Genomic DNA, 13,714 nt, shown 5'->3' on the forward strand with positions numbered 1-13,714 from the left:
TTATATTTTCACCTTAAATACAGAAATGGGAAGGTTCAAAGATAATGAATAACTTGTCCAAAGTCATGCAGTTTGAAGTGAAACAGACATATTTTTGCTCAATTATGGTTTTATCTCCAAAAAACTCTGCTCATACCCCAAATATCATTGGCTCTGCCTTCTGAAGCAGGACATGGGGTGTGTTATGAAGAGGGAAAAGGAGTATTCATGTGGAGAGAAGACAACTTAATGGTAATTTGGAAGAACAAAGTAAAACAACATTTCTTAGAAAAGAATTAATTGCAAATTTGAATATTGATTAATTATTGAACAGACATTACTCAAAGTAGATTTAAAAAAACTATTTGGGATATACAAGTATATTTGTATAATGACCCAACCCCTCAAAACTGTGACAGAAAATGTTAAAGTATTTTTAAAACTCTACATGACAGAAATTATTTTAGGCAACACCTAAAGACAAATTAGAAGAAGAAACTAGATTGATGATACAGTCATAAGGAAGTTTTCTTGATCTATTGAGCTCCCCCAAAGAGCAAAATACAAGTGAACCCTACAAAGAGGCAGAACCACAGCGGCTGGCTTCCATGGCCAATGAATATAAAATGATGTGTGTTGAAAGACAGCATACTTCCCTTATTCTAGTTTGTAAGACATTGTCAAGCTATCTTCCAAACCATGCTGCCACCAACCACAAATAAGAGTTCTTGTTGTTTCAAATTGCTGCCAATAGTATTGGTGTCATGGTGGAGTTGATATCATGGTAGTGTTGATGTCATGATATTTGTTTCATGGTGGTAGTATTGCCATGGTGGACCTGGTGTCATGATGGAGTTAATGCCATGGTGGGATGTAGGGTGTTGTCAGTATCATGTTTCCATTCTGATCATCTCAACATGCCTACATATCAATGACTGGGTTTGAAGACAATCCATTCTCTTCAAACCATGGTTATTGTTTCCTTCCTTTTTGAGTTATTTCTGTTTCTTTTTTCAGAATTAGACATGAAATATTATGGTAAAGAGACTATTATAGTCCTTTAAGGTTGTGGTATAAGGCACAGATGGGAGGGTGGCTTTCTATAGTGCTATGTGCTAAGTCTCACTTTCAGTGGTCCTGGATATCTGGACTGTGAAAACCAAATGTATTTATTGGTACTTTCTCCTTACATTGAGTGGTATATGATGGCTTGGGAGAGAAGGATCTGAATATTTCTCTCTTCCATTAGAAAGTTAGAATCAGCTGGAGTTTATTTTCTGTATCTTGACAATTCTTTAGAAATAATCTCAAAGTCTTTATGGCCCAATGAACAAAATCCATTTTGTATTTTGGAACTGTTTGTTTTCTGCCTTTATAGTTTAATGTTTTTATATATAATTTCAATTTTTGCCTTTAAGATCTACATACTTGAGATAAATGCTATACTATATAATACAAAACAATATTTGCCCTATTTTTTTCCCTAGAACCATCTACTTAGGTTTGGCCACATCTTTAAAAACTCCAGCACTTATTTTATATGTTGTACTTATTTATTCCATGAAGAAAAAATATGAAAGACAAGATAGCAAAACATTGGAAAATGGTGGAAAAGTCACAGATGAAGCAATTCCAGAATTGTTAAATAAAAATGGATACCATTCTGTACCTTCTGGTGGACCATACACTGAAACACCTCTTTAAGAAAAGCAAAAGACATCTGTTGCTGTGCTTCCAACCAATTTCCTGGTCCTTTCATTGAAGATTTCCACACTACATATGATGAATAATGGATAATCCTATGAATTTGTAAAGAAAAGAAACTACAAATCAGAAGGACTAGGAGCATCCTTGTCAGGGCAGAGGTGTGCGTTTGAGGCTAGGATTGGAGTATATGATCTGTGCAAATTTAAAGCATCAAAACTGGTTAGTTTATAATAGAAAACATATTCACATAAGCATACATAACTCAATAAAATAAGTGGCTAGGATTTGCAGAGGGGCAAAGGAAGGAGAGAAATTGGTTGCCTATATAAGGAGAAAACACGTGGTATCTTTAAAAATCAAAGTTTGGATAGTTCTATTCACACCCAAAGTCTCTGCTAATGGAGGACTTCATGACATAACATCCTCTGGTATCCATGTTCAGTTGTATGTTTTGCAGAATTATTAATTTGAAATTGTGTTTAACAGCATATGCATCTTCTTTTTACATGCTCTTATAGTACCGAGGAATAAAACAGAAACATTAAAAATTACAAACTATGACTTTCAGAAAACTTAACATACAGTGCATTTTAAGAGCCATGACAATGGATTGGAAAATCACACATTGACTGACGAAAGCAAAGAACATTGAGTAAATGAGCCGTCACTCCATCTGTCAGCTCTCTGAGACAAGTGTGTGCCAGACAGTGTGTATTAGAGGATATTAGAGTTCACCATTTACCAATGTTGTATTTGTCTGTTTTTTCCTTTTGGATGTGATATATACACACTTACATGTATGTATATATGTATGTATTATATAAATACTCACTGAAATCAAGATATGAAGTAGAGTGAATAAGACAAAAATCTCGGGATATTGTATTTTCTAGTGAGAATGGTTCTAGTATAACAGACGGTAGAGGTTGTATTTGCTTTATTGTCATAGGTTAAAACACTTTGTTTGCATTAAAATTGCCTATTACATTAATGACTTTTCTGTTGTTGTAAAAAAATACTCTGACAAAAAAGTACCTCAGAGGGAAAATGTTTTATTTTGGTTTGCAGTTCTAGATATTTAGGGCCCATCCTGGTGGTAAAGACTTGGCAATAGGCAGAGGGCCATGGTGGCAGGAGCAGGAAAATGGTTGATCACATTTCATCCACATACAGGAATCAGAAACATGTTGAATATGAGTTGAGGCCAGACTATAAAACCTCAAAGCACTCTCTCAGTGACATATTTCCCTCAGCAAGTCTGCAACTCCTAAAAGTTCCATAAAACTCCTGCACAACACCCACCTCTGTAGACCAAATGTCCAAACAAATGAGGTATAAGAAATAATTTTTAATCAATTGTCACACACATACACACACACACACACACACACACACACACACATACACATATATATATTCTTATTTTTTACACATATGAAAGACTATAGTCCTGATCCACAGATTCTGATTCAAAACGTCTCTGACATTGTCTGAATTAAGTCCTTTAAATAATCCCTCATGTGGTAGGAGTTTTTATCAGAAGCCAGTATACAAAAGTTGTACAACATGAATTTTGGTAGTAACTGGGAACAGATCTGGAAGTTACACATGGTAACCTGTCCTTCCACTGTGGAATTGGGAAAAGATCTCTTAATCATAGACACAGAAATCTGGGGGGAAACCCACAGGCTAGGTCACTGAGCATTATTCTTTTCCAAGAAAAACAAAATATAGGTTTTTTTTTGTTTGCTTGTTGTTTTTTGTTTGTTTGTTTAGCTAATTGACAATTTTATTAGAATTTAAAAGAAAAAACCCAGGGCAGGCAAGCTATAAATCTCAGTGACTGCCTGAAGGAGGAAGATGGAGGAGAGGAAGAAAGAAAAACACAGGGTTTATGAGTAGCCACATGGTGGTGGGAGAGAGGAGATGTTGGGTAGCTTCAGAGAAAAAGGATGAAATGATCCCGCATGTTCTAGAATGTGGAACACACGACAAGACTGTCAGTTCACTTTCTGCTGCTGTGATAACACACTAATTGAAAGCAACTTGAGAAAAGAACAGTTTATTTCAGCTTATAAGCCTTAGTCCATAACTGAGGATATTCAGGGCAGCAATTCCAGGTAGGAACCTAGAGGCAGGAACTGAAATGAACAACTGCTAACTGCCTTGATCTTCATGGCTTGCTCAACCTACTTTCTTATATACCCCAGGACTACTTGACTAGCTGGGGCACAACCCACAATGGATTTGGCCTTCCCACATCAATCATTAATCAAAAGAGTGTCCTATAGGCTTTCCTACAGTCCAATCTGATGGGGTCATGTTTTCAATTAAGATTTTGTCTCTGACATAACTCTAGCTTGTGTAAAGTTAACAAAAATGTAACCAGGGCAGGCTGGTTATTAGACCCTCACCTGAATTTCCATCTGTCCTTCCTGTCCACCACAGCTGTATAAACTTCTGCTTCAGTTTCATATAGTCTTGGGAAATGCTGGACTATGTAAAGGGTATAATGTTACCTGAAGGAGAGACTCCATCTATCAACCCTGGGAAGTCAGAAATCTTTCTGGGCTGAAACCTTTTGGTGAAATGGCTCTTTTGAAGTACCCTGAGTTCTGTTAACCTTTCACCCATGCTCCCATAAGAAAGTCCTCTAAGCTCGCTGGTTCACCAAGACAGACAGTGGAACTGTTGCTTTAGTCTGTCACTGGTGTCTTATTGGGGGTAAATAGACATTTGTCCACAGCTCCTCAGAAAAAGTTACTCATGCATAATGTCTGATGAGAGTCTTGTGGCAAAATACATCACAGGGCTGTGGGTAAGTGTGGAAGAGATCGCATGGTGAGGAAGGAAGCCAGTGCAACCAAAGGGCCAGGCTTGTAGTTTTTCTGAATGGAGTGAACTAGATTTTCTAAAAAGGAACAGTCCCTTCTGAGAGCAGCAACCCTAGTGACCTAATGACCTTGATGAAGCCACACCTCTCCACATCACCACCTTGAAAATTAAGATATGAACATGAACACACGACACCCACCTGGACAATCTCCATCCAAATATAGCATTTCCCTACTAGGCAGAGGTTCAAGTTGCCTTATCTAACTCTTTCAAGATTTGAGTTAGCTGTCAGCCTGATAACATCGGTTCATTGCTAAGGTCATTGCATTTATCCAGCAATTTTTCTATTGTAGTACATGGCGAGACATTCTTACTGAAACCAGAGGTCTCTTTTTATTACACTTTTGTAATGGATATTTTGCCACTAATTTTTATGAATTTTGAAGATCAATTTCAAGTAATTGAGAATATTCTGTAACAGAAAACAATTCTGTTTGTGTCAGATTTGTGCTTTCAAGTTTTGTTGCAAAGATGGGAGCCCGACTGAGCACAGTCAAATTGTCACTGAGCTTCATGCTACAAAGCTTTCAGGGTTTCTAGGAGCCAGACTGCTTTTGTCTGTGTCCATGCTGGATGCAGACTAGAACTTTCTCTGTCTCTGTCCCTCTCATTGACTCACTGCAGCCTGCTGTTTAAATCATGAAGGTGCATCAGAGTCCTAAGGCCTCCTGTTTGCAACCCATTTCCATTGCTCTGCTTTTGAAGGATGTCTTTTTTCCTGCTTACTGTATCTCCCAGTTGACTTCTGTCACTGACATTTGAACCCTGGATATTGCCACACCTACATTACCCCATACCTAGGGGTGATGCAGGCACCCCCAGTGCAAGCCCTCTGGGGGACCATAACCCTTGTTCCTCCTTCTGCTACTCATCTGACTCATGCCTTGAATTTCTTATTTCTAAGCCTTTTGTGTTCTCAACTTGCTCGGACTTCTTCCTCTGATTATTGGATTCAGTTTTGCAGAGATTCAGATGTCTGTTGAGTGTGGATAATATTGAAGTATTATTTTATGCTGTTCTGCTTTATTAAAAAGCTGACTCTGGCTAGGTGGTGGTAGCACACATCTTTAATACCAGCACTTGGGCAGTAGAGTCAGGTGGATCTCCATGAGTTTGAGGCCAGTGTTCGATTGCTCCAGTGAGTCTCTTTCTCATGGGGGCTGAGGGGGAATCTCTGAGGCAGCTGTTCTCTAGGCTTTCCTCTGGGCAATCAGCAGATAAACATTATACTGGCAAAGGTGACCTCTGCATCCCAAGATATACTGTGGATAAATGACTAAACACCCAGTTACAAACAGATAGGTGTTCCTCAGCTGGATTCAGAATAATTAGAACTCACAGAGGTCTGGGAAATTTGTGCAGCATGTCTATTAGGAAGCTGGGAATCATTTCTTCCCTTCCCAGACTGCAGGATGTAGAAAAGGAGGATCAGGAACATAGGTTCAGCAAATTTGTCTCCAATTCCCCTGGGGGAGCATCAGCACCTACAGTGTCATCAGGGCTGGCATTCCTCTCTTCCACACACTGTAGCAAGTGTTCAGGAAGCCATTGAGCTTCATTTCCTCCCTGTGAAAAAACACAAACATGCCCTCGACCCCATATTAAAACAGGGTCGGGACCCTTCCAGAATCTAATGCAAGGATCCTTCCATTTCACCTGAGCAAAATTTGCTCTTTTGCCATCATGCCAAAATCTATCCATGGCAGATTGCTCATGGGCATCTACATTCAAAAAATTCAAAATGAAGAGGGTATGATTCAATGCATTATGCAGTGACTGAGGGTTTAACTCCTCCCTCTTAATTTTTTGAAGTTGCATCTTGAGATTGCTGTGGACTCACTCAATGATGCCTTGTCCTTGAGGATTACAAGGAATACCTGTTTTATGCACAATTTGCAACTGGGAACAAAATTGCGGAAATGCTTTACTAATATATTCTGATCCATTATCCAATTTATAATTTTAGAAATCCCCATATATGAAAAACATTTTAAGCAATGAGCTATTACATGCTTAGAGGCTTCCTGATTTTGCACAGTGGCCATCAAAACCCTGATTAAGTATTTCTTGTCACATTTACATATTTTAATTTACCAAATTCCGCAACATGAGTAACATCCATTTGCCATAAATGATTGGAAAGAAGGCCTTGAGGATTTACCCCAAAGTGAGGTACAGGCAAATACTGTGGACACACATCACATTGGTTAACAATTTGAGGAGCAAATTCCCTAGTAAGGCCAAATATTTTTCTTAAACTTCTGCTATTTTGATGATGAAGGGAACATGACTATTGAGCCAATTCTACCTGGGACAAGGCGACCATTTGTGTTAATTTATCAGCTGACACATTACTGTCAGGTAAAGGGCCAGGAAGATTGGAATGTGCTGAAACATGACCCACAAAGCATGGCAACTTTCTTTATGAATGGCATCTTGAATTCGCTGATACAGCAGCCCAACCTGACCATTACTAGTTCCAATGCAGGAAACAATTTCTATAACTTGAAGGGCCCTGAAAATATAATGACTACATGTATACAAATTAAATGAACTATTTACAAGAAGCTTGAAAACCATAGTCACAGCTCTCAATTCTGCTATCTGAGCTGGAGCTGGAATTGTTTGTACTATGTAACCTTTTCCATTGGTAACCTAAGCAGCTCTCCCACTGGAGGAACCATTGGTTAAAAACTAGCATAGCATCTTTTATAGGATCTTTCATCACAACCTTAGGAAATATAAAGGAATGCATTTGGGTGAATTGCAACAGTTGATCAGCAGGAAAATGATTATCAGTTTGGCCCAAAAACTGAGAAAAAGCAATTGCCCAAGAATAATTATTTTGAAATAGTCAATCAACTTGTTTCGTAAACGGAACACTGACCACACCTGGTTCTCTAGCAAACTATCACCTATATTCTGTTTGGCTTTTCTATATTAAACAAGCTACTGCTTCACAATAAGGTTCAGCACTCAGGCTGGGAAAACAGGCAGATATCCACAGTAATAGCCCACCTTGCCATAATACAGCTGTTAGAGTATGTCATATATGAAGCACATAGGTTTTCCATGGTTTCCATACCAACATAGCATATCTACTGATGTTGAATGGTATGCTCCACCTGAGCCAGCACCTGGCTAACAGCATCTGTAAGATACCCAGGGGAACTGGGATCACTATTTCCCATGAGTCTGAGGGGCTCAAGATCTTCCATAGACAACTTCAAATAGGGCTGCAGACTTGAATATCTCCTAGTAATTTTTGAAAATCATTCAAAGTTTGTAAGTTTTTTTTTCTAATTTCCAATTTCTTAGGCTGAATTTATTTAGGATACAAAATATGTCCCAAATACTGAAAAGGAGGCTGTCTTTTCCCTTTCTCTGGGGCAATTACTAACCCTGAGTGGGCAAGGCCCTGCTGAAGCTGTCTGTATGCTACAAGCAAAATTCCTTTGTTTTTATGGGCAAGCAAAATATCGTCCATATAATGAATAATATAAACTTGTGGAAATTGATCTAGCTTGGTTGTACTTCAGCCTAGAGTGTGGCTCCGCCTCACCCCTGCCACTAGGAACTCAGGCTTCCTTAGTGTCAGCAGCTCCTGCACTGCTGCTGCCACCACCTTGCCAGAGCAAGAGCCCCAGTGCCATGCCAATGGCCTGTCACAAGCGTCTGCTAGGGCGGGGCATGCCTGCGCGCGCGTGTGTGTGTGTGTGTGTGTGTGTGTGTGTGTGTGTGTGCGCGCGCGCGCGCGCTAGGGTGCCAGTCAAGCCATCCCTGTGCAGCGAGAGCAAAGCCCAGGCTCTCTGCCCAGAGGCCCGCAGCCCTCCCAAGATGCAACCTTGCCTCTGCCACTGCTTTGCCCTTGAGCGCTCAGCCACCACCACCTCCTCTGCCTAAGCCTAGTCTCTCTAGAAGAACTTGCAACCACCAGCCAGGGAAAAACAGAGACTCCAGCTGTGCCCACAGCCCCCTAGGGCATTCTAATCCAACCACTTCAGTAGGAAGGAGAGTGCCTCTTGTACAATATTAGAGGGACCAGCCTTAATATTATACATCCCAGGGGCTCAGGAGAGAGAACTACAAATGGCAAGGACTATTTTTGGGAAATAGAATCAGCACAATGAGCTCTTTAGTCCACTTGCTTTAATTCCTCTGGCATAACATCCCATATACACAACTTTAGGTCTGTTCTCATGCCTAGCTCCTTTCTTGCCTGATTTCTCTCTACCGCTCCCTGTAAATTCTATCTTAATTCTCTCATCTTAATTCTGCCTCATCTAGGTCCTTTTCACCTTGTTCTTACCCATCTGACTCTTCCTCATCTTCCATCTCATCTACATGTACCCTCTGGTCAAAATCCTCTCTGTTCTCCATCTCTCAGTCCTCCCCAAGTCTATCAGGAGTCCAGGTATAAACCCAGGAAATACCAATCCCATGGTCTAGCAAGGTCACCAGGCTGGAATTCTACAGGGTCATAAAGGCAGGTAAGAATTTTCCTCAGGCAGTGACCACCAAGCTTCCAGCGCAAAGAGAGGGGTGATAAGAATCTCATAGAGGGGCAGTAATTGTTAATTATCACTTGCAACCCCAAACGGAAGTGACTAATGGAGAAATGAATTAATTAAGGGCTAACTTTGGGTAATATCTAAGAAGAGGGATCTTATGTGCTCCACTATAGTCTTAAATGTGATTGGTAGAAAATGTTAAGAATCTGTAAGTTGCTAGGTCAATGGGAGAGAATAAAATTGTCATCTTTTTTCCTGTGGCTCCTATCTGTCCAAGCTATCTGCCGTTTTTTTCTGTAGGGTGGGGGAAAGTGTGCTCAGTCACTAGGCAACCTGTGTACATCTATATGCCTCTGGTGACAGTTAAAGGGAGATCCGGAACTAGAGGTAAGATTTGGGAAAGGAGGAAGTTAAGCTTAATTGGCACATCTGCCAGGCTTTCTCAAACAGGTAGTCTGGACACTTAAGCCTGTTCTTAGAGAGTACAGAGGTATTTCTGATAAGGTACTTTCCTCCATCTGGGGATGGACCTGGATGGATGCTGCCAATGATGATAATTATGGGGAGGCTTGAACTGAGGTTCTGGCTGAGCATAGCTGTCAGCACAGAGGGTTATCTAACTATTCCTAGAAGTGGCTACGTAAGGAGTTAGAGGTCTATAAAGTTAGTAAGGCTGTAAGAAATGAGGGTCCGAGCTAAATTGTGTAAAGCTATTACTTAACTTCCACCTAACCTAGGCGGTGTCTCATTGTGAAATTTACCTTAAATTAGGAGACTACCATGTGGACTGTTATTACTGTTAGTCCTTGAAAGTGCCTAAGGGAGATATCTGATTCCAGAGGAAGCCTTTCCTGGGGCTTTTCTCCAAATACCTTGACTGTGTATGTCCAGAGAGTGATCAGTCCACACTGTTAGCCCTTCTTAGGGAAAAATCAACTTGGAAAACAGTGAAGACACACATGATTTTTATAATAGAATACAGCTGATATATAACAAACCAAGTAACACCAAAAACTCCTTGGAATTTGGCTTCCTCTGAAAGAATTCCTTGATTCCCTTCTGGTAGTGACTTTGCCATAACCAGCTGAGTTCTTAGGATATATTCCTGTGGCCCTCAGCAAGTGCCCTTTCCAAGAAGAGGAGACCTGCACTATCCAATTTTTGTGAAAGGGAAACAACTAAGTCTCTCAAGCCCTTCAGCTCCTTTTTAGTTTCATCCACAAAGTTTCTGTTCCTCAAAATTGGCTTCATTTTGCTCATGGAGAGCTCATCTATTTTCTCTTCCCAAGATGATCCATGTTTCCCTCTTTGGGTCTTCCTTGTTAGCTAGCTTCTCTGGAGTTGTGGGTTGTTGTCTGGTTATCCTTTGCTTTACTTCTAGTACCCACTTTTGAGTGGGTACATACCATATTTGTCCTTCTGAGTCTGGGTTACCTCACTCAAGATGATATTCTCTAGTTCCATCCATTTGCATGCAATGCAAATTTCATGGTGTCATTGTTTTTCTCTGCTGAGTAGTACTCTATTGTGTATATGTACCACATTTTCTTTATCCATTCTTAAGTTGAGGGGCATCTAAGTTGTTTCCAGTTTCTGGCTATTATGAATAATACTGCTATGAACATAGTTGAACATGTGTCCTTGTGGTATGATTGAGCATTCCTTGGGTATATGCTCAAGAGTGGTATAGCTGGGTCTTGAGGAAGATTGATCTCCATGAGTAAAATGGGGGTGAGTGGTGGACAATGGAGGGTAGGGCATGGGGGATGAGAACATAAGGGAATGGTATAGTCAAGCTAGAACAGTGATGGAGTGGGAAAGCAATGAGATAGATGCCATGATGGAGGGAGAGATCATGGAGATAGAGAGAAACCTGATGCTAGGGAAGTTGCCAGGAATCCCCAAGGATGACCCCAGCTCAGACTACTAGAAATAGTGGAAAGAGTGCCTGAACTGAACTGGCTTGCCTCAGTGATCAGATCAGTGAATACTGTGTCATCATAGAGCTTTTCTCCAATGAATGATGGAGGCAAATACAGAGATCCACAGCCAAACACCAGGCAGAGCTCCAGGAGTGCAGTCAAAGAGAGAGAAGAGGGACTCTATGAGCAAGTGTATCGGGATCATGATGGGAAAACCTGCAGAGATGACCAATCCAAACTAGTGGGAACTCATGAAAGTTGGATCAATGGCTGTGGAGCCTGCATGGGACTGGCCTAGGCCCTCTGCACCTTGAGACAGTTGTGTAGCTTGGTCTGCTTAGGGGCCCCCTGGCAGTAGGATCAGAATCCACCTCTGGTGCATGAGGGGGATTTTTGGAACCCACTACCCATGATGGGACACCTCATGCAGCCTTGAGGCAGGGGGATGGGCTTGGACTTGCTTCTACTGGATGTGCCTCCCCCTGGAAGGCCTTGCCTTCTTGTGGGTGGATTGGTGGGTCAGTTGTGGGGGTGGGAGGAGGGAAGAGGGAATCTCTGATTGGTGTGAAAATGAAAAAAAGAAAAAGAAAAACAAGACAAAAGAAATGAAAACATTGGCTTCATAAGGGTGCCCACATCTATCGGCTGCAACAACTCTAGACCCAACTCAGGGCTGCATCCTCAGTACATTCAGATGATTCATTCAGACTCACACCATCACTCATTCAAATCCACACCACATATCCAGATGTTCACACTTTCAAACTACTTTCTCAGACCCCCCCCAAAAAATCACAAACTCAAACATTCATGACTTAGTTACTTGCTGCAGCTCTAATTTTTGTTCCCCTGGCTTTTAAAATATCTTTAAATATCTGTCTACTATTACCCTGTTCTATATTTACAATTTACTCCCAAAGTAAATCATCCCACTAATATTTCTTATCTGAGTGCTCACTTCAGCTTTCAGTGTCCATCACTGGAATCCCCTATACACCAAGCCCCACCATCTTTGAGCCATCTGCTGGGTCTGCCTGACTATGGAACAGTCTTGAATGGAGAAATGATGATTAAGAAATAATATATATGAAAAATAGAGATGTAGACATAAAAGATAAAGACAGAGACACAGAAGATAACATTGCTAGTGCTCCTAGTCAATACCACAGTCACCTCAAGTTTATTCTTCATGGGCCCTTTATACACCAACAAGGGGAGAGGCAAAAGATCTCCCCTTCTCAAGGACACCATGCTTCAAGGTACAACATACAGAAGTGTAAACACTTCTTTAATTCTCAAAACATCTATTAGGCACACCTTATGACAAAGCATCCTGTAATCAGGCCTTGAAGTATAACATCCTATTATGCAGTCTTGTGGAGCAAAACAAACTTGGACTCTGACCTTGAGTTAAGATGGAATAAGGCCACACCATGGAGTCTCCCCCACAATAAATCCCAAAGGTCCTGGGTATTGCAACCTGATGTAACAGGTTAACAATAACTGATTTAAAAATATATGTCTAACTTCTTTGTATTTGCCAACTTTGTTTAGTTTTAGCTATTTGGATAAACTGAGCATACAAAAAATGTAATATTCTGTAATGGAGAATGAGAAAAGAATTAGAAAAATAAGGTTCCCAGTCTCTCTGGGGTATACATAGGGCTTCTTTAAGTTCCCAGTCCTTCTATTGACTGTATTTATGGTATAAAATTTTATTTTACTCCTAGAGAATTTTCAATTAAGCCTTTAATTCAATTTTTAAGGCTAAAATTTAGCAGATAAATTTAAAGTCCTAATTCTGTAAAAAGTACTAATTTCTTGTGAATTATTCAGGAAAATTAAGACATGCAAGTCAGTTCTCAGTCACCTTATACATTATCAAATTCTTCAATGTGCTCAAAACTATGCTTGCAATCATCCTAAAAACAAATGAAATTTATTCCCAAGGGAAAGCTTTATCTAACCTCCTGTATATGCTTTCAGGGTTAAGCCTAAAGCAAGTAACTAAAAACAAGTAAATTTTATCTAAAATCAGGTATACTTCATAAATTAAATGCTGCCCCTCAAACTCCTGAGAGATCTGCTGAATATGACATCTAAAATGGTTAATAATAAAAACTTCCCACAACAGACAAAGTTTCTAGATTGTCGCAGAGGCCTAAGGTCTCCTCAAAGAAGAAGATGGGCACAAATGACAACACCTGGATTGTGGTGACGCTAGCCACTGGGCAAAGAACTGTCGTAGGCCTCAGCCACCACCAGGATCCAGCCCAAACTGTGTATAAACAGGACAATGGAGAACTGACTGCCTCTCTTTGCCTCACCAATGTAGTTCAGTTTCTCAAGTTCCTCCTTTACAGGAAAACCTGTGGAGAATGCTGCACTTCATGCTGTCCTGTATGAATGCCAAAAGCCAATCATCTCTGCACCCAAGACCACCATGGAGGAGCCTAGGGTAACCATCCAGGTAAGTTTTAAGACAAATTGCTAAACACTCTTATTAATAAAAAACCCAGAGCCAGGTACAATCAGAGAGCAAGCCAACCATGTCTTACCTCTAGAAAATCCTTAGCCAAAAAAGAGAGCTACTTCCTGTATACCCATGCCTATATCCTTTCTGTGCCCTGCCATCTCACTATCTCCCTTTGCCCAGCTACATCATTTTCCTCTTTCTGCCAAGCTCTATCACTTTCTGTC

The 13,714-nt window shown here is 40.5% G+C and overlaps 1 protein-coding gene across 2 annotated transcripts in view; it reads left to right on the forward strand.

Moving 5' to 3' along the window:
- LOC118580465 (solute carrier organic anion transporter family member 1B2-like) overlaps positions 1-2,584 on the forward strand; it is a 55,077-nt gene extending 52,493 nt beyond the window's left edge. For both annotated transcript variants that reach the window (XM_036182204.1, XM_036182205.1), the window contains exon 14: positions 1,467-2,584. In XM_036182204.1, the coding sequence (XP_036038097.1) occupies positions 1,467-1,683 (217 nt within the window). In that variant the 3' untranslated portion in view covers positions 1,684-2,584. The remainder of the gene's footprint in view (positions 1-1,466) is intronic.
- Positions 2,585-13,714: the final 11,130 nt, after the last annotated feature.

This window comes from Onychomys torridus, chromosome 3 (genome assembly GCF_903995425.1).
Source record: "Onychomys torridus chromosome 3, mOncTor1.1, whole genome shotgun sequence".
NCBI lineage: Eukaryota > Metazoa > Chordata > Mammalia > Rodentia > Cricetidae > Onychomys > Onychomys torridus.